General features: G+C 35.3%; 1 protein-coding gene across 1 annotated transcript in view; it reads left to right on the forward strand.

The window, feature by feature from the left end:
* EYS (eyes shut homolog) overlaps positions 1-27,244 on the forward strand; it is a 1,412,275-nt gene that overhangs the window by 407,389 nt on the left and 977,642 nt on the right. Inside the window, 4 exon segments of the mRNA XM_057494276.1 lie at positions 581-840; positions 8,330-8,426; positions 8,576-8,683; positions 24,424-24,569. Coding sequence (XP_057350259.1) covers positions 581-840; positions 8,330-8,426; positions 8,576-8,683; positions 24,424-24,569 — 611 coding nt within the window.

Raw genomic sequence — 27,244 nt, forward strand, 5'->3', positions numbered from 1 at the left:
CCAAACTGGAGTCTGTGATGTACAAACAAGATCCAAATGCTTAACTTTTTGTTTGCTTTCTCTTAAATTCTCCCACATTATTCAAACATTAAGAGGAAAGATGATTTTAAAAGCATACAATAGCTGAAACAAAAAACAAGTGCTTAGCATAAAGGAACACCTTATTATAAATATTCTGGTCATTACAAGAATCAAGTTGTTAAGAACATTGAATTAAATAGCATCTCAGGCTCATAATAGTGATTCTTCCTGTAAAAATTAGTTCACATAAAAAATAATTGAGAAAATTTTCTCGGTAATTCAGCTCAATAGTTGCTAAAATTGAAATTGATATTACAGTGGCCTATGTTAGAAATTTACCAAATGCTTCTTAAATCTTATTTCCTCCAATGCAGTTTTGCAGTAGTATACATTATATTGTCTCAGGAAATGAGGCAAACAATATTTTTAAAGTATGTACAATTTATTAATATTTGTACAAATAGAAAAATACCACTTATAAATTCAATGTAATTACATTTAAGATGCAAAGAATAAATTTGAAACAGCATTGTTCATATTTCTTAAAATTTTATTTCAGCTGTGAATGTACACCTGGATGGACTGGATAAAACTGTACTGAAGAAATTAATGAATGTGACTCTGACCCATGCATGAATGGAGCTCTTTGTCATGAATCTACCATCCCTGGGCAATTTGTGTGCCTTTGTCCACCTTTTTTTACTGGAAAATTTTGCCATCAACATTATAATGTCTGTGATCCACTCAATGACCCTTGTAGAAACAACTCAACATGCTTGACTTTGGTAGATGGAAATCATTATTGTCTTTGCAGAGAAGGTAAGAGATTGTATTTGTCTTAATGCTTTGTTAAGGTAGTTTTTGTTTATTTGTTTGTTTTGTTTTGTCCCTATGGGATTATGGCTCCTTAACAATAGATGAGAGTAAACCTATATAAATTGAGGGATAGGGAGGTATGAGGTATATAAATGTACTGGAAAATAATCTAAAAAAGTTAACCTAAATAGCATGAGGAAAAGAGGGAAGGGTGAAACTTTGGAGCTTTTGGATATTTTTTCTCCTTTCTTCAGAAGTTCTCTCTCACTCTCTGTTAACAGTTTCTTTTTCCTGAATAATCATGTCCATGTAGTGTTCCTGAAAAAAGCCTTTGGTTAGAAATGGGCATAGGTACAGTCTAGGCTAAACAAATATTTTACTGTAACTTTTCTCTTGGAGCTTTCTATACCCATCACTTCTTTCTGCTTAGATTGCTAAACTAGTATCATGTGGCTGCTGGCTACTTTGTAACACAGAAGAGGGCTCAGAGAACAAGAATGGGCAGATCAAAGGGCTTGGTGGGAACCCCTGAATGCAGCCATACCTGAAGCCAACTACTTCAGGCTTTCTGGTTCATATCAGCCAAGAACTTCATCTCCTACTATTAAAATTGCTTGATTGGAATTTACTGCAGATGGTCTGAGTAGTGCACACAGTGGTCTGGGTAAGTGTTTACTGCTCATATACTACTGGCTACACAAGAGTGATTGCCATCTGCATCAGCAGTGCTTATGCCACAGAACCTAGCACATTTTAGTTTTCAGTGTGATTGGAATGTGTTATAAGTACAATATAAAAACCACATTGTACTTAGAGATCTACAACTGTTATTTATTTTCTTATACTCAATTACAGGTTCATGTCTGTTTCCTTGTTACTGGTTCTACTAGAATAGGAGTCTTCTAAAGATAATGACAACACTGATCTACTCTTCTCTCCTAAAAGGCCGTATTAATTAATATCAATTAGTTATCTTAGCCAAAGCTATTTCTGTTTTTACAAACCCTCTAAAACTTCTTGATGATATAAGGTAATACATTTTTTTTTCTGGAAACTTCATTATTCTATGTAAGGCTTCCAGAGAAACATGACAATTCAAACCCATGCTTTGGATAGAGTGTCAGGTGGGCACAGTGAATCATTTTTATTCCTTTCTCATTGTGATTCAGCATGAAGAGGTATTTGAAGTGCATGTTGTTTCCAAACAATTTTGTTTTATATATGTATTTGAAATGGAAAAACATTGTTAAGCCTAAGAAATGGTAGGAGTAAGTTTCTTTAAGTTCTAATTACTATAGAGTCTTTACTTAATATTGTTTCTGGTAGTTCAACCTCTGTTACAGATCAAAAACTGAAGGCTGTGACATTACTTTAAAAAACTATCCCAGAATATTAAACACAGGTTGACTATGGAATATTTTAGACAACTATGCTGTGTCCTGAATTACTTTAACAGTTATTATTTAAAATTGGATCTATGTAAAAGCTATTATATAATTTTTAAAGACAGTATTCTTATCACACTCCATTATTAAAAGTAATGAAAGTTAAAACCACAAGAAATTCCAATACTTAACATTTTGTGCAGATACCAGATTCAGATGTTCCATGGGTGCTCCTTGCAAGTTCTTGGTATTAGTCAGGTGACTAGAATGTAGTAAGTGGGTCAAGAGAAAAGAGATTAAAGGTCTGAGAGTTGAGCAAATATATTTTTGAAATTCTACCCACAGTTTTTAGCCAGTATATAGAGCTTACCATTATTTAAATATGAGTATAAATAAAATCCCAGAGCCAGGGTAATAATGTGACAACATGCCAGACAACTAAATGACAAATGGTATTAAAATTCACCCTGAAGAACCAGCAAGAATAACTGATACTTTGCTTTGTACCAAATTAATTGCTCCTCTGGTAAACTGTTTTGGCTGGTGTGACAAACTTATAGTCAAAACAATCTAATCCACTTTGGTTCCGTGTGAGCCACTGAAGAATTAACAGGTGTAGCAAAACACCAGAACTATTGTGATTATGTTTTGCAGGAGATTCCTAGAAACAAATGCGTTTCATTCTCAGTCAGTAGTGTTAGTTTTGGTGATTTTAGGGTGTGATCAAATTACCCCCTTCAACTTTTTTTTTATAGTACACTTACTTTTTTTGCTTCTATAACCATGCTCTGAACACAACATATGTCAATCTTGCAACTGCATGTTGGTAGTATTCTAGAAATCTAAAAATTATATTCTTTTTTAACTAATTCAACAAACATCTATTGATTTCCTACCAATGTGTCAAGTCTTGAGACAGCTTCTGGAGAAATTAAACATGGCAAAGACACTTCTTCAAGGGATTTAAAGTTCAATGGAGAGACGTTAAGTTCACTAACCATTAAAATACAGGGTAGTGAGAGTGTTCCCATTTATGACAGAGAGATACGGAAGGAAAGAGATCTGTGTATGCTTACCCCAGCTTTCTTGTTTCATGTGACAGCTGAGTTATGTTCCACATAATCTCTGAGATCTCCAGCAGTCTGGGGCCTTAGCTGTGTGTAGAAATACTCTGCAAATTAAGCCATTCCCTTTCATATGTTATTTCTCCACTGCCTTGCCGTCATATCTGGGAGCAGCTCTCGAATAAGCTATGAGGTCAATTATTATCTCAGGGTCTTATTTTGGAAGTGTTCCGGCTAACGCACACAGCGAACTCCATCCCCGTCAATATGATTAATCCAAGTCCATATGGGACTGCGGTTTTACCATTCAGAGCTCTTTCTTGGAATGGATGCCAAAAGGTTTTCTTTTTGCCAGAATGTTTCAGTTGGTGCAGGCAACACCATGTTCCCTTCACGCGGAGATCTGTGTGCCGTGGGAGAGAACTGTTTGTGAAGGAAGAACTCATCCTGGCAGTTCCTGAAGGTCTTTCTGCTCTTCTGCAAACTGCCTGGTATACTTCTGGTCTAGACTACCAATAAATCCCATTCCTTGTTTGTTGGCATTTTTATTTATACTCTCTGTGATCAAAAGAGTAACATCTACTGGGTACAGTGAAGGAAAAGAGCTAATTAAATAGGAGAGATTGCATAAACTGAGTTTAACTTCAGGCTGGTAGCAATGGAATATAAAAACATGAAGATCACAGAGGTAGAGACAACTATAGATGAAATGCACATGAATGAATGCATGCATAGCATACAGTAGTCTGTGTATTAGCATGTGTGTGTCTATAGTGAGAGATCTAAAATTATTGCATTCTTACAATGTATTTTTTCTAATATTCTGTTTATGAAAGATTCTCTTTCTCTTTTGAATTATGTCTTGGCTTAAGAAAAGAACATCACCCTATCAAATACTACCAATTTGATTTAAAAGGCTTCGTTAACAAATGTAGCCACTTCATCCATATGTCTCCCAGGTGAAAGGAGCAAAAGTTTCTTTAAATGACACTTTACAAAGGATTAAAATGTGGAAGAGGCTCCCTTTACAATGTTGTAGTGGAAGAGTTAGATCGTTTTTACATGTGCTATTGATTTACAATTCGTATTCCAATCTTGATGGATTTGTGATACCAGCAGAGGCAAGCAGTTGCATTTAAATGTGTCTATTACTCCAGTGTTTATACTATTATTGTGGTAATACCACATTACCTAAGGTGTATAGTCCTGAGCATCAAATAAATGTGTCACTTGACATAGTTTGTTTAAATTAAAAATTGCTCCTTTGGACAGTTAAAAACACGTGCACATGTAGCATGCATCCAATATGTTTAAATGAATGTAGATGTTTGCATTGGGAAAATTCTTCATAGAAAATATATATTGTTCTAATTAACTTTAAAACATGTCAAATATTACACTTAAAAATATTACCATGTATATTCAGTTTCTAAAAGTTTACTTAAAATCAGTGTTTAAAAACCTTATAGGGACTATTGGAAATATTAGTTCTATCTTTTCATATTTCATATTTTTTGAAGTTAAATATTCAATTATCTTGTAATATTGGTTATTTTTTTTAAGAAAACCATGGCATTTGTATTACACTGTTTTTAAAAGAAAAAATATATATATATATATATATATATATTTTTTTTTAATTCTGACCTGCCAAGAGAGAAATCTCTTTTTGGTTGTTGACATAAGGATTTAAGATCTAGGGAAGTTAAAATTTTTTATTAGGAAGAAATTAAAATAGTACCTTTCTAAGCATTATTTTGAAAATATTTCATTTTTAATATTTCTAGTTTTCACTTTGAAATGTGTGGTATTTATACTACCTCATTTGGATACATGAAAAATATACTCTAGTTTTTTTTTCCTTTTTTCTTTCACTTTTAATTACTTCAAATGATATGATTGCTAATGTGAGAGTTGTCAAGGGATACCCTGAATGATAAAATGTTTCCTAAAAAGGAGTCCATGAAAACCTATTGTTAATGTACTTGGTTCTATGCCATCTGTTCTAGAGAATCAAGTATAAAAAGACTGCATTTGTTAGACATGAGAAAATATTAAATAATTAAAAAAATTATACCTGTAATGTACATCAACTTAGCTCTTAAATTTGAGCAGTATGTTTAGTGGGAAAATGTAATTTATAACATGTAAATTTTTAAATGTAATTTTTTTGGGGGGGTGGAAAAATGTAATTTATAACCAGTTACACACACGTGCTGTGACAATACAGGCATGACCCTATAAGAAAAGGTTTAAGAGAGCATCCGTTTGAGAAAACCTCATTATTTGTATGTAAAGAACTCCATTACAGTAAATAAAATAGAGCCAGCTAACTAGTTTTGGATAGGGATAAATAGCAGGAGAATAGCAAAGAATTAATTCACTGTACTTTCAATTTTGACAAACTTCTGGCGGTCATTACATATATTCAAGACAAGTACCCTTTGCCTGAATAAATATCAACCAAAGACTAATACCAAAGACTATGGAAAATTTAGTTTTGAAATAAGTATATATGCATTTTTGCCCTTTAAATCCCCAAACATAAGCTTTTTCAGCAAAGCTGCTTTTTTTTTTTAATGCAATCTACTTTATTTTTCGTCCAATGTCTGCTGCCTTTTAGCGATTTCATTTCCTCAGCCCATTGACATATGTTGCGAGTTCATAACAAAGTTCCATCTCAGAAATGTCAAACTAAATAAATACGGCAAAATCACAGAAAACAAGGTTATCCTGTGAGCTAAGTTCCCGTATCCTGAATGTTCTGTGTCATCAGCCCACCTGAACTCAGAAAGTCATAACGACTCTTGTCTCGCTCGCCAATGCCCCTGAATTCCAGCACCTCAAAAAAACAAACATTTCTAAGAAACATTTCAGTGTCAAATTTCCCCCCTGCTCCGGCAAGAGAAAACCAGTCATGCTAAAAGTAGGAATGGTGGAATGCATTCAACTTCCTAAATCTTTCACTTAAAAAAAAATCAGCTACCATCAAATATTTAAAGAAATAGCTTATTATGTTGTTTATAACTGTACTATGACATTTATAATTTAAATATAACAGCAGTAGTAATTGATGAATGGCAAAGTGAATTGGAATAATAAATTGCTCAACTGAAATTTGGAGAACCGTATTAACTTGGAAAGGACTTATTTTAATTTTATTGTTAATGCTGAGGAGTGAACATCTAGTGTGTAAATGAAATTACAAGCATGCAGTTTTGGAGTTTAATCCCTGAAGGCTTCACTAATACTGATGCTTGTCCTGAAGACCACCTGGTCTGCTGGGCAGATAGGTACTCCAGGCTTCTTAGGAGTAGCATTTCATGGTGCATCTTTATGGGACCTTTCTACTTTTAACTTATCATTATCTATACTTAAAGTGGAAATATTTTAGGTAGCATGCAGTTAGTTCTGTTATTTTATTTAGTCTATGTCTGCCTTTTAATTGGAGTGGTTTTTACATCATATTTAATGTAACTATTGATATACATATATATATATATATATATATATATATATGCTTTAAATAAACCACCTTGCTATATTTTTCTACGTGTTATATCTGTACTTTGTTCCTTTTTACTCTGTCTTCTTTTGGATTAAGTAACTTTTAGGTTTCCATACTATCTCCTGCTAAAGAGGCAGCTAGATTTTACAAGATGTAATGCCAGGTTGCCAAATCACTTGGAAGTGGGTTTGGCACTTGACCTGCTGATACACACCATAGAGAATGACAATGGCTGATGGCATGGTGTGATATGAAAAGATGAAAATAGGATGATCCCATGTTCTCTTTTTTTTTATTTTGGTGTCATTAATATACAATTACATAAGCAACATTGTGGTTACTAGTGATCCCATGTTCTCTTATGGGAATATGATTGACAAAATATGGAGAGGATTTTCCATTCAGCAGTAGGTGAGAAAGCATGCCAATATTACAAGTGATTTGAAACTTTGAACATGAAGGGATATTTCAAGATACAAAGAAGAGGAAAACCTATATGAGAAGGTACTATGGGAAGGAGATGGCCATTCATGAGTAGCTAGGTCACGCTCTCTTATACTAATGCTCAGATCTTATCCCACTTCAAGTATATACTAATAATAATAAATATATTTTTCTTAAAGTAACTTGAAAAATCATCTGTCCTTCGAACTAAAAAATCTGAGGTGAGAAGGTATTGCCATTCATAAAGGCACTGTACTTATTTGGTGCTTACTTATAGCACTGAAAAAGAAAAAAAGAAAACTCCTCTTGTTTCTTCCATTGTTTAACTAGTATAGAAAAAATATGAGCAAGAAAATATTAGTATAATTTTTTATATATAAGTATATATTCTGTTATACTTATTAAATGTATAACTATGGAAATAACTGTTTATGCTCATCATAAATATTAAAATATTCAATATATTTTAAATAGTGATATACTGACATTTTCTGAGGCAAATGTGTTAAAATAATTACAGCTGCCTCATCAGTCTCTATAATTTTTGTTATGTTCTTTGTTTTTTAAAAAATATAACTGGCACGTGTTTAAACCGATGACTGATTATGTAGCTATGAATCAAAATAATTTGTTTTCTTTGAATCACTTGGATATGAAAAGTAATTAAATAACTCGCCTCATCTGCTAACTGCCTTGAATAAATTTGATCATTGAAGCTCAATTTTACTTTAAGATTGGTCAACACATTAACTCATTTGCTTTCCAGATCATTTCAATTCTTCTTGTTCATGCATTTAAATACCTTAAAACAGTAGTGACATTAGCAACAACTCTACTTCAACAGGGATTTATTTAAGTACTCCTCCCTTGATTCTTTCCTTTGAACTCATTAATTAGAAACTGGCATAATTTAATTCATACATTATGTGAAATAGAGTGGTATGAAAAGCCAGAGATGAGGTGTTTTCTCTTTCTTCTTTCTTTTTCTTCTTAATCTTCCATTATCAGTGTATTCTGCAGACTCTCCAGCACTGATTCTGATTTTCACACTAATGTGGAGATTGCTCATCCATACCCATTTCTCTTCGCAGGATTTGAAGGTGAACACTGTGAAATTAACATGAATGAGTGCTTCTCCTTTCCCTGTCAGAATTACGGAGACTGCAAAGATGGAGTCAATAATTTCAGGTAGAAAAAAACAAAAACATGCCTAGATACAAGTTTATGCATCTAGATTTATCTACATATCTGGTTAACAATTTGCAATGCTACGACTGTATGAAACACTGACTTTATGCATTTGTATTAATGGAGTTAATAATTTTCTGGCTTAAAAGGTATGTTTGCAGACCCGACTTTTCTGGACCCCTATGTCAACTTGAAACTAATGAGTGTTCCTCTAAACCTTACAAAAGTAATTGCACCTGTGTGGCTCTGACAAACAGGTTACAGACTACATTTTACAGAATCGTTTATTTTATATGAGAAATTTAATAACTAATAAAGTGAATGTACATGTACAAATTAAACTAGACATTCATTGATCAGGATAAAAAAGATTCATTTGCCAGGTCACAGTTGCTCTCTAGGCACCAAGGGCAATGCTTATTTGTCTTAATAGAGGTCCATCATCTAGAATTGCTGTCAAAATTTCTATCTCAAACTGCTTTAATTTCCAGTAATCTTCTACTATTTCTATCATTTTCTACGGCCACCTGGCTTTTGTACTTACAATTTTGTACATAGGGACACGCATTGAATCATCACCCCTGCAACTGTCAAAGCTTTCAAGGGAACGCTAATCACAAGGCCCACAAGGATACAGAAGTGCTTTAAGTTTAAAATGTTTATAAGTCTGAAGGGGCATTTCAAGATCTTCCAGTTGGACTTCCTCTGTAATAGCTCTTATTCAAATGTAGAAATTCTATTACTAAATATATTAACTACACTATACATTTAGGGACTATAGGGAAAAACAAAACAAAAGATGGATTTGTGATCCATTTCCCACACCTAAATAATCTTATATGTCTACTGATGGAGTAATGGTATTTTAAAGAGAAACATAAGTTCAGAGCCGATATCCAGTAACTCCTAAAACAGTCTGAATATCTTTCTTTCATTATTGAGCAGTCATATTGGTGTATGGCTTCTAATTCCTCTGGGGAGGGCTTATCTCCAGCCTATAAAGGACAATCAACCACAGAGCTCGTACACCCTCACCAACCCTGATCTCAGTCCATGAAAAGGCATGGAAGAACCTCAGGTGAATTTACTAAATAAAATAAAACAATAAAAAAAACCTGACATACAGTATGATTTCAGCTATATAACATTCTGGAAAAGGCAAAAAGTTGGGTTTAATAAAGAGATCAGAGCTTTCTACGAGTTAGTGGGGTAAGGAGGGATGAATAGGTAGATCTCAGAGCATATTTAGAGCAGTGAAGCCATTCTGTATGATACAGCAGTGGACACATGTTATTATACATTTTTCAAAACCCATAGAATGTACAATACCAAGAGTGAACCTTAAGGTAAACTATGGCCTTTGGATGATAAAGATGTGACACGGTAGGTGCATCAGTTATAATAAATGTACCACTCCAGTGGGCGATGTTAATAAAGGGGGAGGTTTTTCATATAAAGGGACAGGAGCTATGTGGGAATTCAGTAATTTTTGTTTAATTTTGCTTTGACTTTTAAGCTAATCTAAAAATATATATTTTAAAATGCCAACACAGCAGCCTTTTTTCTTTTCAGCTTGTGCTTGGGCAGGGCCTACCAAGCTCCCTCGGGCTGGTGTCTAAGGCACTAAGCTGTTAATGGTACCTGGATAGAAGCTCATGGAAAACTGTGCCCTGCATATTGGCTGAAATCAGTTTACAGTCAACAGGATATAAGAAAACATAGCCAAAGAATATAAAGAATCAATTCGAAGAGGAAGAAAAATAAATGACCAGTAAATAAATAATTAGGGAACATGAAATAAAATGAGATATTATATGATTTTCCAAGGTGAATCTCATCCACTGCTCATGGGAGAATGAAGAACTATTTTGGGGAAAAAGTTAGAAAGTTCACATGTTTAGATATCCTAGAGAAGATTTTGAACATGGGTACAAGGAGATGTACAAGTTTGTACATTTGCAGTATGTTTTCACTGCTGAAAATTCAGAAACAATCTAAATAAATAGAAACAAAAACATGATAGAATAATACACAGGAAACTCTATGGTTTTTATTATTAATAAACGATAGGAATATATATTCCTTGACTATTTATTGAAATACATAATTTAATAGAAAAAGTATAAGAATAATATATGCGGCATGTTAGGTAATGAAATATTTTATAAGGGACGGACAAATTATCTTGCAGAGTGACTGTACCATTTTGCATTCCCACCAGCAGTGAATGAGAGACCCTGTTGCTTCACATTCTCATGAGCGTTATTGTCAACGTTCTGGTTTTGGCTATTCTAATAGGTGCGTATAGTGGTAGCTCGGTGTTTTGATTTGCATTTCCCTGATGACATATGCTGTGGAGCAGCTTTTCATATACTTATTTGATCTCTGTTATCTTCTTTGGAGAGGTAGGTGTCCATTAAAGTCATCGGCCCATTTTGTAATTGGGTTATTTGTTTTTTTACTGTTGAGTTTTAAGAGTTGTTTGTATATTTTGGATAACAATCATTTATTAGATATGTGTTTTATAAATATTTTCTTCTAGTCTGTGGCTTGTCTTGTTAATTGTCTTTGACAATGTCTTTCACAGGGCAGACATGTTAAATTTTAATGAAGTTCAGCTTATCATTTTTTTCATGGATCATGTCCTTGGTTTCACATCTAAAATGATAACCAAACCCAAGGCCATCTAGATTTTCTCCTTGGTTATCTTCCAGGAGTTTTATAATTTTCCATTTTGTATTAGGTATGTGATCCATTTTGAGTTAATTTGTATGAAAGATGTAAGGTCTGAGCCAAGAGTTTTTTTTTTTTCCCTAATGCATATGGATGTCCACTTGTTCTGTCACCATTGGTTGAACAGACCATCTTTTCCCCATTTAATTGCCTTTGGCAAATTTTTATTGCCAAAAGTCAGCTGACAATATTCATCTGGTTCTATTTCTGGGCTCTCTATTCTGTTCCATTCATCTGTCTATTCTTTTGATAATACCACACTGTCTTGATTACTATAACTTTGCAGTAAGTCTTGAAGTCAGGCAGTGTTAGTCTTCCAAACCTGTTCTTCTCTTCAACTTTGTATTCTGGGTCTTTTGCCTCGCCACATAAACTTCAGAATCATTTTGTCAACATGCACAAAATGACATGCTGGGATTTTGATTTTGATTTCATTGAATCTAGAGAAGAAGTGGGTAAAACTGAAATCTTGATAGTATAGCCTTCCTATCTATGAACATGAAATATCTCTCCATTTATTTTTTCTTTGATTTTGTTGATCAAAATCAAAGTTTACAAATTTATAGAGTTTTGTAATTTTCATCATATCAATCATATGCATATATTGTTAGATTAATACCTACATATTTCATTTTGGAAGTACTAATATAATATTTAATAAAATATAAAAATCATATTTTGAAGAATGCATACCAACCTAAGAATAATAATTTATTCTTGGTGGATGGAATAGAGAACAATAAACCTGAATGTATACAAAGGGGTTTCAGACATATGTTATGTACATTTTCCTTAAAATTTCTTTAGCATCTTGGAAAAATATTAAGATACGTTACATATGGATGATGGGTATATGGGTGTGGCTTATTCTTTCTTTAAAAAATTACTTTGTTTACATTGTTATAATGAAAGCCATTTTCAATGCCTTAAAATATTTCAAAGACAAAAAAAATCTATAAACAGCTGAAAAATGAGTCATCGCATTTTCATATCCCATGTTTTATAAGAATATGTTTTTTGATATACACAATTTTCTGTTGGTGTGTTTCTAGCATATTGGTATGAACTTATTAAAAATTTTTAAATAATCTAACAGCTTATTTAGAATCAATTGTATATTTAGTACAAATTAAACTATACACACGCAGGAAAATTTTTAAAATAGTAATATTACATAATATACTTCATGATTACAACATTATCTATGTTATATTCTGTTCCATTTTCTATTTTGGTCACTGAAACTGAGGCCTGCAACAATTAATAGTTAATCCTAATGACATGATTTAAAGATGAATTCTTTAGGATGTTACAGCAGGCATATTACAGCCCTGATTCATCTGCAAAGCTATTGCAAACCTGGACACTGAAATTGACATTTTCTGACATTTAATAACATGTTACCCAGTAGAATTAATGTCTTTTTTGAGCAAAAACCATCCATTCATTTAGGTCATTGACAATAATATTGATCTACTGAAAATGTATATTCAACAGACAATCACTAGAACAATTAGAGTAACAGTGGCTGGTCCATTCAAAGGATATAGGAGGAGAGAAATTTCCAAGTGTTTTGCTGACATGATAATCATGACTAAATTATTATCAAGAAGAATAAGTGACCAATCAGCATGTGATGTTCTTGAGTTAAGCTGTTCTTTACTGTTCAATACTGAAAATAACTAATGTGTATTTAACAAAAAGACAAAAAAATGTACATTCTTATATACACTGTTTGCCTACAAACCAATTATTAATGCGAATGACTTATATTGTACTGACACCTTTCCATAACACCACTGATTCAGGTTAAATCAACATCACATGATGCAAAATTATAACGACTTACTCTCTGGAACAAATATAAAGGGTAGGAAAAGTTGGTTTACTTTTTTATTTTCTTGCTTGCTTGATAAGCACAGAATATACAACATCTTAAAGCATAGCATCTTTAAAAGCTAGAAAAGTTGAAAGACACTAAACAGGCTATGCATATCATAACATTCAGTATCCTCTCAGATTAATATTAAATCTGATAATTTTACCCATGTGTAACTTTTAAAAGTACTGGTTTACGTTTTCATTATATATGTTTGCATACTTAAATATCCCTGTACCAATTAAAACATGAAAATATATAGAACAAATAATGTTTTATGTATCTTATAAGTGATGAAAATTTTTAAATATTATCTAAAAATTTATTTAACTTCATAGAATTTAACATCAGACTATTCAGAATCTATATGTATACAAATATAAAATAGATTGTTCATGTTCTGATTAAGAAATACCATTCGTTATAAAGAACTGTAGTTCAGGGGTGCACTATAGTATCACAAGAAAGAGGTATAAGTTGCTTTAAACCACATTGAATTCCTATAACATAGGATAAGTTCTAATCATAAAGTTTCACCAGTGAAACTTTATGATTTTATCTTTCTCTTTTGATTTTAGGTTTTTATAAAGTGATCTATTGAAAGAAATATATATCAAATCTTAATATTACAAATACAAAATACATTTTTAAATTAAAACTCTCATTAAAATCTGTATTACATCTCTGATCTTGTGATATGATTTAACCAATATATCGGTTGTATTATAAAATAACTCAGCTTTCTAGAAGGATAAAAACAATTCCTCTACTTATTAATTCATTTTTCACTAGAAATAAGTTGAAAACAAGAAAAAGAAATAATGTAAAGAATCATATAAAGCAGAGGCTCATTTTAGGGCTCTAAATATGCCCCTTTACTTGCATTTTTCTATCTCCTTCAACTATGGCAATATCACTTCATGAAAATTAGAATTACTCTTCTCTATATCTAACATATTGAATTTTCTTCAGAAGTCACTTGTTAAAATGCATTTCAGTGATTAGAAAAGTATCTTGAAAACCTATGTGGAAAATTTTAGGTCACTATCAAATTAAAAGAAATTTGAACAAATGTTCAGTACTATGACAACTTATTTAATTCCACTAAACTTTTGAAATAAAAGTCTTGAATTTAAATTAGAAATTTACATTTCATCAAAAATATATTACATCACTCAACAGTCTTAATTATTCCTTTTAGACCGACATGACATTACACATTCAACTTCTTTAAAGAGAACTAATACAAAATCCTACTTTCTTTATGACTAACCAAACCTTTTCTGTCACATTCTGTAGCAATTAGCTCTGTTTTTATAGGACTTCACAACTTCCTCTGTTGACATATTTTTACTGTAAAGTTTACATGTCAATGCCCTAACTTCTCTAAGAGGCTTTCAAAAATAAGCCCATGCCTTATTCACGCCTGCATCTGGGAATATCACTAATGTCTGGTACTCAATCAGTTAATGTATAATGAGTGTGTAAAAGCGGAGCATGGGTATGTAAGCTTTCTGGTGGTTATATTATCACTGGTAATTACAATTTTGTCAAAACTGAAGTTAAATTGGAAGAATTCCCTTGGAAAATCAAAATCAGATTGTCTGAAAAGCATTACAAGGGAACTTGATAACACCTTTTTCACCTAGATTTCTACAAGAGTGGAGGGAAAAAAAACACACAGCTATGTAGAGCTTGTTTTGCTAAATGCACTCAAGTTAATTTCATCTATGGAAATTAGGTTCCATGTTTTCATTTTTTTTTTCCTATGAATATGGAAGTTAAGAAAGACTAAATGATCTCTTTCCCTTCTCCTAACATGATTTACTGGTTTTATCATCCATTATTTTGTTGTTAATTTTAGTGATGTAACTCTTTATGTATGCATAACTAAAACTAGTCACAATTCCACCTCAGGAGAGTTGGTCTTTTATCTTTTGGCAAATAGATACAGACTGACTAGCTGTTACTGCTCAGTTTCCATATGTTGAAACAAAAACATGTGCAGTACAATATCCAGGAATAGACTGAAAATAAATTCAGGGTGATTCATGAGTCGTCAGAGGCTGGTGTATGGGAAAAAGAAGGGAGAGTTGGACATTGAAAGGGCTTCAGAGGAAGTTTCTGGAAAGTATTCTCAGTAGCAAAACTTTTGAGAGTCACTCCCTCTATTAAGTGCATAATACTTTTTCAATATCTGTCAATATGACTGAACACTAATGAGACCATTTTTGCTAAAAGGAAAATTTTTTTTTAAATTGAGAGTGCTTTGATATCAGAAAAATATCATTCAGTCCTTGAACAGAATAATCAATTTTCAACATAGACTATGTTAAAGGATTATGAATCATATAATAACAAAATGAATATAATTTTGAAATAAGTTTAGTAGTATTTATCAAAGTTTCATTAATTATTTACCCAAACACACTCTTTTTTAAAAAACTTCCTACATAACTTCTTTTTTTTTTAATGTTTATTAAGGTATTATTCATATACATTCTTATGAAGGCTTTTTTGTTTTTAATTTTTATTTTGGTATCATTAATCTCCAATTACATGAGGAACATTATGTTTACTAGACTCCCCCCATTACCAAGATTCCCCCAACTACCCCATTACAGTCACTGTCCATCAGCATAGTAAGATGCTGTAGAATCACTAGTTGTCTTCTCTGTGTTGTACAGCCCTTCCCGTGCCCTCACCACCTACATTAAATTCCAATAAATTTTTTTTTTTTTTTGGAGAGGGCATATCTTATATTTATTGATCAAATAGTTGTTAACAACAATAAAATTCTGTATAGGGGACTCAATGCACAATCATTAATCAACCCCAAGCCTAATTCTCAACAGTCTCCAATCTTCTAAAGTATAATGAACAAGTTCTTACATGGTGAACAAATTCTTACATAGTGAATAAGTTCTTACATGGTGAACAGAGCAAGGGCAGTCATCACAGAAACTTTCGGTTTTGATCATGCATTATGAACCATAAACAATCAGGTCAAATATGAATATTCATTTGATTTTTATACTTGATTTATATGTGGATCCCACATTTCTCCCTTTATTATTATTATTACTATTATTTTTAATAAAATGCTGAAGTGCTAGGTAGATGTAAGATAAAGGCAGAAAACTTAGGTTAGTGTTGTAAGAGAGCAAATGTAGATGATCAGGTGTGTGCCTGTAGACTATGTGTTAATCCAAGCTAGAAAAGGGCAATAAAACATCCACAGATGCAGAAGATTTCTCTCAAAACAGGGGGGGAGAGGTTCTAAGCCTCACCTCTGTGGATCCCCAATTTCTCACCTGATGACCCCCCTGCGACTGTGCCTGTCTTAGGTTGTTCCTCCCTTGAGGAATCTTACCCATCTCTGGCTAACCAGTCATCTTCCGGGGCCATACAGGGAAATGTAAAGTTGGTAAATGAGAGAGAAGCCACATTGTTTGAAAAGGTTAGCTTTTTACTTCTTTGCAGATTTATGCCCTGTGGGTTCTATGCCCAGCATTTGTCTTGAGGTATCTTTAGCACTTGGAGGAATTATGATACTCGGTAAATTCGATATGAGGGACGAATTCTATTTAAGGGTTGTAATTAGGAAGGAAGAAGAAAAGCTATAGAGGTAGTAGATGGAAGAAAACATGGGAAGATTGATTATTTCTTTGACATATCTTCTTGTAGAGTAATTTAAGCATGTATAGGTTTTAAACTACTAATTAAATTGCACACACACATTAACATAATAGGAATACAGTTACATAACCAAAGCAGACCTATAATTATCAGCCATCTCCAGTGAGGCCAAGAAAACCAGTTAGGCACCCTAGGCATTTGTGAAAATTTGTCTATGATATGATGGATATTGTCCAACTGTACTTGAACAGTCTGAGAGAAATCAGACAAATTAAAACAGCCCATTCCTGGGTACTGTTCACATCCCATATGTTCTTTTAATAGTAGATAGTCTGTAGTTGTAAGATTTTGGAGCGCTACAACTTGCGCTTCTCCTAATTCTTGGTTGAGTTCCAACAGTGTAGAGCCAGTCAATTTTGTTGTTTTACTGTATGCACAGGCCAGCTTAGATATCTCCTTCTTCATTCCCATGGCAAGTCCAGGAGCTGGTGGGATGAATGCAGCTACAACTGCAGCATCGCCTGGACCTTTGTTGAGGTTTTTTGATGATTATCTTCTGGTATGAGTCTTCCAGAGAGTGCTGATGTTGGAAGTTCTTCTTCATATTGTATCTTTGTTCATTTTCTGGGTAGCCAAATTAGGCTCTGATCCTCTGTATAAATACAAACAGACCCTTTGCCCACACTTTGATCTGCCCTTTATACCATTGTGTAGAACTCATTGGAGGTCACCACACAGGAACTGCTTTTTTTTTTTTAAGAAAAAGGAATATTATCAGAAAAGTGTACCTCCATAGCCAATCATCTGACACCCTTTAAGTGATCAAAGTTAAGGTTATTTAAAGCATGCATTAATCGTTGATTAAAGTTAGTTTTATCCTATCATGGAGTAATCCTCCTGTTCTTTCTTTCTTTCTTTTTTTTTGTTATCTTTAATCTACACTTACATGGAGAATATTATGTTTACTAGGCTCTACACTATACCAGGTCCCCGCTATAAACCTGTTTATAGTCACTGTCCATCAGCATAGCTAAATGTTGGAGAATCACTACTTGTCTTCTCTGTGTTGTACAACCCTCCCCTTTCTCCCACCCCCCCCATGCATGCTGATCTTAATACCCACCTTCTTCCTCCCCGCCCCATCCCTCCCTAACCACCCATCCTCACCAGTCCCTTTCCCTTTGGTACCTATTAGTCCATTCTTGGGTTCAGTGATTCTGCTGCTGTTTTGTTCCTTCAGCTTTTCCTTTGTTCTTATATTCCACAGATGAGTGAAATCATTTGGTATTTCTCTTTCTCCGCTTGGCTTGTTTCACTGAGCATAATACCCTCCAGCTCCATCCATGTTGCTGCAAATGGTAGGATTTGCCCTTTTCTTATGGCTGAGTAGTATTCCATTGTGTATATGTACCACATCTTCTTTATCCATTCATCTACTGATGGACATTTAGGTTATTTCTAATTCCTGGCTATTGTAAATAGTGCTGCGATAAACATAGGGGTGCATTGGTTTTTCTCAAACTTGATTGCTGCGTTCTTAGGGTAAATTCCTAGGAGTGGAGTTCCTGGGTCAAATGGTAAGTCTGTTTTGAGCATTTTGATGAACCTCCATACTGCTTTCCACAATGGTTGAACTAACTTACATTCCCACCAGCAGTGTAAGAGGGTTCCCCTTTCTCCACGGCCTCGCCAACATTTGTTGTTGTTTGTCTTTGGATGCCAGCTATCCTTACTGGTGTGAGGTGATACCTCATTGTAGTTTTAATTTGCATTTCTCTGATAATTAGTGATGTGGAGCATCTTTTCATGTGTCTGTTGGCCATCTGTATTTCTTTTTTGGAGACATGTCTGTTCAGTTCCTCTGCCCATTTTTTAATTGGATTATTTGATTTTTGTTTGTTGAGGCGTGTGAGCTCTTTATATATTTTGGACGTCAAGCCTTTATCGGATCTGTCATTTACAAATATATTCTCCCATACTGTAGGGTTCCTTTTTTTTCTATTGATGGTGTCTTTTGCTGTACAGAAGCTTTTCAGCTTAACATAGTCCCACTTGTTCATTTTTGCTGTTGTTTTCCTTGCCCGGGGAGATATGTTCAAGAAGAGGTCGCTCTTGTTTATGTCTATGAGGTTTTTCCCTATGTTTTTTTCCACGAGTTTAATGGTTTCAAGGCTTACATTCAGGTCTTTGATCCATTTTGAATTTACTTTTGTATATGGGGTTAGACAATGGTCCAGGTTCATTCTCCTACATGTAGCTGTCCAGTTTTGACAGCACCATCTGCTGAAGAGACTGTCATTTCGCCATTGTATGTCCATGGCTCCTTTATCAAATATTAATTGACCATATATGTCTGGGTTAATGTCTGGAGTCTCTAGTCTGTTCCACTGGTCTGTGGCTCTGTTCTTGTGCCAGTATCAAATAGTCTTGATTACTGTGGCTTTATAGTAGAGCTTGAAATTGGGGAGTGAGATCGCCCCTACTTTATACTTCTTTCTCAGGATTGCTTTGGCTATTCGGGGTCTTTGGTGTTTCCATATGAATTTTTGAATTATTTGTTCCAGTTCATTGAAGAATGTTGCTGGTAATTTGATATGGATTGCATCAAATCTGTATATTGCTTTGGGCAGGATGGCTATTTTGATGATATTGATTCTTCCTAGCCACGAGCATGGGAAGAGTTTCCATTTGTTAGTGTTCCCTTTAATTTCTCTTAAGAGTGACTTGTAGTTTTCAGAGTATAGGTCATTCACTTCTTTGGTTAGATTTATTCCTGGGTATTTTATTCTTTTTGATGCAATTGTGAATGGAATTCTTTTCCTGATTTCTCTTTCTATTGGTTCATTGTTATTGTATAGGAAAGCTACAGATTTCTGTGTGTTAATTTTGTATCCTGCAACTTTGCTGTATTCCGATATCAGTTCTAGTAGTTTTGGGGTGGAGTCTTTGGGGATTTTTATGTACAATATCATGTCATCTGCAAATAGTGACAGTTTAACTTCTTCTTTACCAATCTGGATTATAGTATTTCTATGTTTTGTCTGATTGCCGTGGCTAGGACCTCCAGTACTATGTTAAATAGCAGTGGGGAGAGTGGGCATCCCTGTCTAGTTCCCGATCTCAGAGGAAAGGCTTTCAGCTTCTTGCTGTTCAGTATAATGTTGGCTGTGGGTTTATGATATATGGCTTTTTTTATGTTGAGGTACTTGCCTCTATTCCCATTTTGCTGAGAGTTTTTATCATGAATGGATGTTGAATTTTGTCAAATGCTTTTTCAGCATCTGTGGAGATGATCATGTGGTTTTTCTCTTTCTTTTTGTTGATGTGGTGGATGATGTTGGTGTATTTTCAAATCTTGTACCATCCTTGCATCCCTGGGATGAATCCCACTTGGTCATGGTGTATGATCCTTGTGATATACTTTTGTATTCTGTTTGCTAATATTTTATTAAGTATTTTTGCATCTACATTCATCAGGGATATTGGTCAGTAATTTTCTTTTTTGGCAGGTTCTTTGCCTGGTTTTGGTATTAGGGTAATGTTGGCTTCATAGAATGAGTTTGGGAGTATTCCCTCCTCTTCTATTTTTTGGAAAACTTTAAGGAGAATGGGTATTATATCTCCTCTGTTTGTCTGATAAAATTCCGAGGTAAATCCGTCTGGCCTGGGTGTTTTGTTCTTGGGTAGTTTTTTGATTACCATTTCAATTTCTTTGCTTGTAATTGGTTTGTTTAACTTTTGTGTTTTTTTCTTGGTCAGTCTTGGAAGGTTGTATTTTTCTAGGAAGTTGTCCATTTCTTCTAGGTTTTCCAGCTTGTTGGCATATAGGTTTTCATAATAGTCTTTAATAATTCTTTGTATTTCTGTGGGGTCTGTCGTGATTTTTCCGTTCTCATTTGTGATTCTGTTGATTTGTGTTGATTCTCTTTTTCTCTTAATAAGTTTGGCTAGAGGCTTATCTATTTTGTTTATTTTCTCAAAGAACCAGCTCTTGGTTTCATTGATTTTTGCTATTGTTTTATTCTTCTCAATTTTATTTATTTATTCTCTGATCTTTATAATGTCCCTCCTTCTGCTGTCTTTAGTTCTCATTTGTTCTTCTTTTTCCAATTTCGATAATTGTGACGTTAGACTATTCATTTGGGATTGTTCTTGCTTCTTCAAGTGTGCCTGGATCACTATATACTTTTCTCTTAAGACTGCTTTTGCAGCGTCCCACAGAAGTTGGGGCTTTGTGTTATTGTTGTCATTTGTTTCTATATATCCTTGATCTCTATTTTAATTTGTTCATTGATCCATTGATGATTTAGGAGCATGTTGTTAAGCCTCCATGTGTTTGTGAGCCTTTTTGTTTTCTTTGTAGAATTTATTTCTAGTTTTATACCTTTTTGGTCTGAAAAGTTGGTTGGTAGAATTTCAATATTTTGGATTTTGCTGCGGCTCTTTTTGTGGGCTAGTATGTGGTCTATTCTGGAGAATGTTCCGTGTGCACTTGAGAAGAACGTGTATCCTGTTGCTTTTGGATGTAGAGTTCTATAGATGTCTATTAGGTCCATCTGCTCTACTGTGTTGTTCAGTGCTTCCGTGTCCTTACTTGTTTTCTGCCCGGTGGATCTATCCTTTGGGGTGAGTGGTGTGTTGAAGTCTCATAGAATGAATGCATTGCAGTCTATTTCCCCCTTTAGTTCTCTTAGTATTTGTTTCACATATGCTGGTGCTCCTGTGTTGGGTGCATATATATTTAGAATGGTTATATCCTCTTGTTGGACTGAGCCCTTTATCATTATGTAGTGTCCTTCTTTATCTCTTGTTACTTTCTTTGTTTTGAAGTCTATTTTGTCTGATATTAGTACTGCAACCCCTGCTTTCTTCTCACTGTTGTTTGCCTGAAATATGTTTTTCCATCCCTTGACTTTTAGTCTGTCCATGTCTTTGGGTTTGAGGTGAGTTTCTTGTAAGCAGCATATAGATGTATCTTGCTTTTTTATCCATTCTATTACTCTGTGTCTTTTGATTGGTGCATTCAGTCCATTTACATTTAGGGTGACTATTGAAAGATATGTACTTATTGCCATGCAGGCTTTAAATTCGTGGTTACCAAAGGTTCAAGGTTAGCCTCTTTAGTATCTTACTGCCTAACTTAGCTCGCTTATTGAGCTGTTATATACACTGTCTGGAGATTCTTTTCTTCTCTCCCTTCTTGTTCCTCCTCCTCTTCCATTCTTCATATGTTGGGTGTTTTGTTCTGTGGTCTTTCTAGGAGTGCTCCCATCTAGAGCAGTCCCTGTAAGATGTCCTGTAGAGGTGGTTTGTGGGAAGCAAATTCCCTCAGCTTTTGTTTGTTTGGGAATTGTTTAATCCCACCATCATATTTGAATGATAGTCGTGCTGGATACAGTATCCTTGGTTCAAGGCCCTTCTGTTTCATTGTATTAAATATATCATGCCATTCTCTTCTGGCCTATAGGGTTTCTGTGGAGAAGTCTGATGTTAGCCTAATGGGTTTTCCTTTATAGGTGACCTTTTTCTCTCTAGCTGCCTTTAAAACTCTTTCCTTGTCCTTGATCTTTGCGATTTTATTTATTGTGTGTCTTGGTGTTGTCCTCCTTGGATCCTTTTTGTTGGGGGTTCTGTGTATTTCCGTGTTCTGTTCGATTATTTCCTCCCCAAGTTTGGGGAAGTTTTCAGCAATTATTTCTTCCAAGATACTTTCCATCCCTTTTCCTCTCTCTTCTTCTTCTGGTACCCCTATAATACGGATATTGTTCCTTTTGGATTGGTCACACAGTTCTCTTAATATTGTTTCATTCCTGGAGATCCTTTTATCTCTCTCTATGTCAGCTTCTATGCATTCCTGTTCTCTGGTTTCAGTTCCATCAATGGCCTCTTTCATCCTATCCATTCTGCTTATAAACCCTTCCAGAGTTTGTTTCATTTCTGTGATCTCCTTTCTGACATCTGTGATCTCCCTCCAGACTTCATCCCATATCTCTTGCTTATTTCTCTGCATCTCTGTCAGCATGTTTATGATTTTTGTTTTGAATTCTTTGTCAGGAAGTCTGGTTAGGTCTGTCTCCCTCTCTGGTGTTGTCTCTGTGATCTTTGTCTGCCTGTAGCTTTGCCTTTTCATGGTGATAGGAATAGTTTGCAGGGCTGGGACGAGTGACGGCTGGAAGGCCTTCCCTTCTTGTTGGTTTGTGGCCCTCCTCTCCTGGGAGAACAGCGACCTCTAGTGGCTTGTGCTGCGCAGCTGCGCGCAGACAGGGTTTCTGCTTCCTGCCCGGCTGCTATGGAGTTTATCTCCGCTGTTGCTGTGGGCGTGGCCTGGCTCGGGCAGCTACTCCAAATGCGTTGGAGGGGGAGCTTCCGGGAGGCTATTTATCTCCTTAAGGGGCCTCCCTGCTCCCTGCAGCCCAGGGGATTAGGGTGCCCAGAGATCCCGGATTCCCTACCTCTGGATTAAGTGACCCGCCCTGCCCCTTTAAGACTTCCAAAAAGCACCCGCCAAAATAAAAAATTATATATAAATAAATTTTAAAAATGGCCACTCGTTTTTCTTTATTCTCCGGCACCAGCCTCAGACATCTGCTCACCGGTCTTGCTGCCCTGTTTCCCTAGTATTGGGGTCCCTATCCCTTTAAGACTTCCAAAAAGTGCTCGCCAAAACAAAACAGCAAAAAAAAATAATCGCCACTAGCTTTTCTTTTGTCCTCCGGTGCCCACTCACCATTCTTGCTGCCCTGTTTCCCTAGCATCCAGGGCCCCGCACACACACTCTCTCTGCGCTCTGGCCCGGATTGCTGGGGCTGGGTGTTCGGCAGCCCTGGGCTCCGTCTCCCTCCCGCTCTGACTCCTCTCCTCCCGCCGGGAGCTGGGGGGAGGGGCGCTCGGCTCCCGCGGGGCCGGGGCTTGTATCTTACCCCCTTCTCGAGGTGCTGGGTTCTCTCAGGTGCGGATGTGGTCTGGATATTGTCCTGTGTCCTCTGGTCTCTATTCTAGGAAGAGTTGTCTTTGTTATATGTTCATAGATATATGTGGTTTTGGGAGATTTCCGCTGCTCTATTCACGCCACCATCTTGGCTCCACCCCCCCCTACATAACTTTTTAAGGGGAACAGTATCTAGAAGGTTGATGGAGGAGGTCATCCAGAGGACATGACCTCCAATTGACCTGTGAGCTGAACCATGGCAATTTAAGGTTGCTCACCTCCATCACCCCGGGGCCCTGTCCTTAGAGTGTATGCTCCACCCCTGTGCCCACACGAGGAGCCAGTTCAATGAGGAAGCCTTGAGGGAGTAATGAGTTGTTGAGACCATCTGAATTGTGTACCTGACTGAACCTACTGTCATTACCCTCCTTCACCTCCTAATGTAACCTCTGTAGGAACTCTTAAGATTCTGGCTGGTAGGTTGCAGCTGGTCTTGTAGTTGCCTAAGATGAACCTAGTAGGTATGTTCCCTTGCTTATTAAACCTGCCACCTACCCACCTAGGGTGGTCTGCCCCTTTCTTTGGTCTCTCCTCACCCTCCATGTAGTGGAGGCCAGTTTCCAGTTTACTTGGGGAACTCTTGAGATTTTGAACCAACAAAGTGAGTTGTAATTTCTTCGAAGAAAAAAACAAAACAAAACAGAAACATTACTACTTATTTAAGTTAAATGTCCGAAATTTAATACATGCAAATTAGATATATAGTGAACTGCTCTTTGTTGTTACATGTTATTTCTCATTCTCTTACTTTTCTCTAGATTTTTATGTAATTGTGAACCTGAGTATCATGGATCTTTCTGTGAATTGCTTAGAAACGAATGTGGAAGATCACCTTGTCTAGATGAAGAATATTGTGTCAACAGAACTGATGGATACAACTGCCTTTGTGTTCCTGGTTATACAGGTAAACTGTCAGCACTGTCTGTATCAACATATTGCTGTCTATGAATAGGTCTCATATCAACTCTTCAAAATCCGAAACGACTTGTCACATGTAAGTAGGACAGAAAGGTCAAGAGACTCTGTCCCTTGATAAAGGTACTTATAAAAACAAAATTATCCTTTTGAATCTATAATTTGCTGAAAGCTAAGAGACACATGGGTTCTATTTCAAGATATTTTACATTTTATGCTTTTTTGAATTGAAGTTTATCTGAATAATGTTTATATAGTTATAATACAAAAAAGTATGGGTATCTGAATAATCTAAGAGGTAATATTATTATTTCTATTACACAAATATCTTAAATTTAAAATTTTTAAAATATAATAAGTTCAACTCTCTTATACATATATGCTAGGAATTAAGCAAGAAGCTACTGAATTTAAAGTTTTAGCACAAAACTGTCATTTGGAGTTTAGCTATTTTAATAATTTCATGATAAAAATTCTATTCAAATATAAAGGTAAAAGTCATTAAGGAACTTAAAAAGCATTAGCTCTCTAAATTTCTGCTGAGAAACTGCATTTCTGAAACACAAAAAGCTGTATCGTTTTGGGAATATTAATTATTTGAATCCTGCAAGAATGTGATCTCCAGTCTCAATTTATTAATGTCTAAATTCTACACCACTGAGATCTTTTGGGTTCTTCTCCTGAGAGAAACTAGTTAAGTGAATCTAATATTAGATTCTATGCTCTCAAAAGAGTAAAAAACACTAGACAAACAGAAATGAGATTGGAAACAAGAACTGATAGAGAACTAGAAGCTTCTCTAGTAAATAAGTGATCAAAAGGCAAGAGAAAGTTAAGTGACCTGAACAAAATATATGCAGGTATCTTTCCTGAGGAATTCTGACAGCTTCAGAGAAGGTTACCTTGGTAACATTGTTACCTGTGCAGAAATGTCAGTTTAAATTAAAAATTCACAAAAAACATTATCTACAGATTTTTCTTACATGAATAAGAAGCATTACATTTTGGCCATAAAACAGTGTCTTTACTAAATTTCATATTGCCTGCCCATTATCTTCCACACTGAGGTTCCCACTGGGGACCGTAGCTATCCAGCCGGCAGTGCCATCACCACGCTGCTGTTGTTGCTGCTACTGATGCTAATGGTGTTCAGCTAAGACATGACTGAGCACAGTAGGACTGAGCAACACATTTTCTAATGTTATTTGGTATAACGCATTGTTTTGATATTTTAAATTCATCCTAAAGTTTGAAGGATTAGCATGTTCTTTATTTTTTCCTTTTACAATGTCCCTGTTTTCACTGCAAGCTATTGTGCTTAGTGTTGTCTCCACGTTTTAAGATTGATTTGCCAATTAGACACCCCAGTGGAGAAGCTGAGTACACAGTTGGCGTATGAGGCAGTCTGGAATGAAAACATAAACTTGTAAGTCTTCAAATGTACAACTGTGATACTGGAAAGGATCTCAAAGGAGTGTGTGTAGAAAGAACAAAGAAGACCAAGGACTGAGCCCAGGGGCACTGCAATATTTAGGGGTCCAGGAAAGGAAGGAGACCAGTTCAGGAAATTGAAAAGGGCAGTCAGTGACACAGGGGGACAATCCGGGCAGATGCAGCGCACATAGCTGCATAAATTATTTCAAGTGGGAAGAGTGATCGACAGTGTCAAGTATTATTAGGTCACATCAAATAAAGACCACTAACCATTGGAGTGAGCACACAAAGATTGGTGACAATGCTGAGGAAGCAGTTTGGCTGAAGTGGAGGGTGCAAGTGAAAATTTGAGAAAGTTAGATGGCTGAGAGTGATTATGCAATTTATTAAAGGAAGCTTTTTATTTTTTAAGACAGAAAAACGAATAGGCAGTAGCTTGAGGAGGGAGTGAGATTAAAAATAAGTTTTTTGTTTTTTCATTTTTTTTTTTCATTATATGCTTAATAGATAACTCTAATTCCTATGTGAAGTCTGGACTAGAGAATTCTGGTGGAAGCAGAGAGAGACACAAGGCTTTGAAAATAGTTGATCAATTATGGTGAGTTAGATTAGGATTGCATAGCAGAGGTGGTGAGAAATGCCCACACCTAGCGTATCATATGTGCTCAGTAAATTTTCATGAATGAATAGACATTTAACAAAATATAAATATGAAGGTATATCACTGAACTAAATATTAGTTTATATTAATCTTTGCTTGAACAAAAACTATGTCCCCTTGTTATCTTTCAAAAAAATAATTCCTTCTTTTGATTTACTGGGTTCTGAAACACTTTTTTTCTTCTCTCATGAGGTCTCAAGCTTTCTTGGAATGTTTTCCTGAACATGCATTCACGGAGCACGTTCTGTGTTACCGATCAGTGGGAAGGCCCCTTAAGGATTAGTGATTTCTTGGGCTTCCTTTCAGTCTCTAAATCTGAATTTGTCTGGCCTCTTTTCCAGGGAAATTTGAATTTTGAATACAGCAAATTATGCGTGGTTTTTGGTCAACTCCGTTGTAGGCTTCTCATATTGAAAGAAATGAGCTTTCTTCTTAATTTCAAAAAAGACTTACTTACAAATACCCAGGCAGGCTACAAACACCCAGCCCACATGCCGTTGCAAAAGTAGGTTTCCATACCTGGTTTGCTGGTCTACTATGAGCCCTCAGGTGAACTTGCTGTGCAATAA

Source organism: Manis pentadactyla, chromosome 16 (assembly GCF_030020395.1).
Source record: "Manis pentadactyla isolate mManPen7 chromosome 16, mManPen7.hap1, whole genome shotgun sequence".
NCBI lineage: Eukaryota > Metazoa > Chordata > Mammalia > Pholidota > Manidae > Manis > Manis pentadactyla.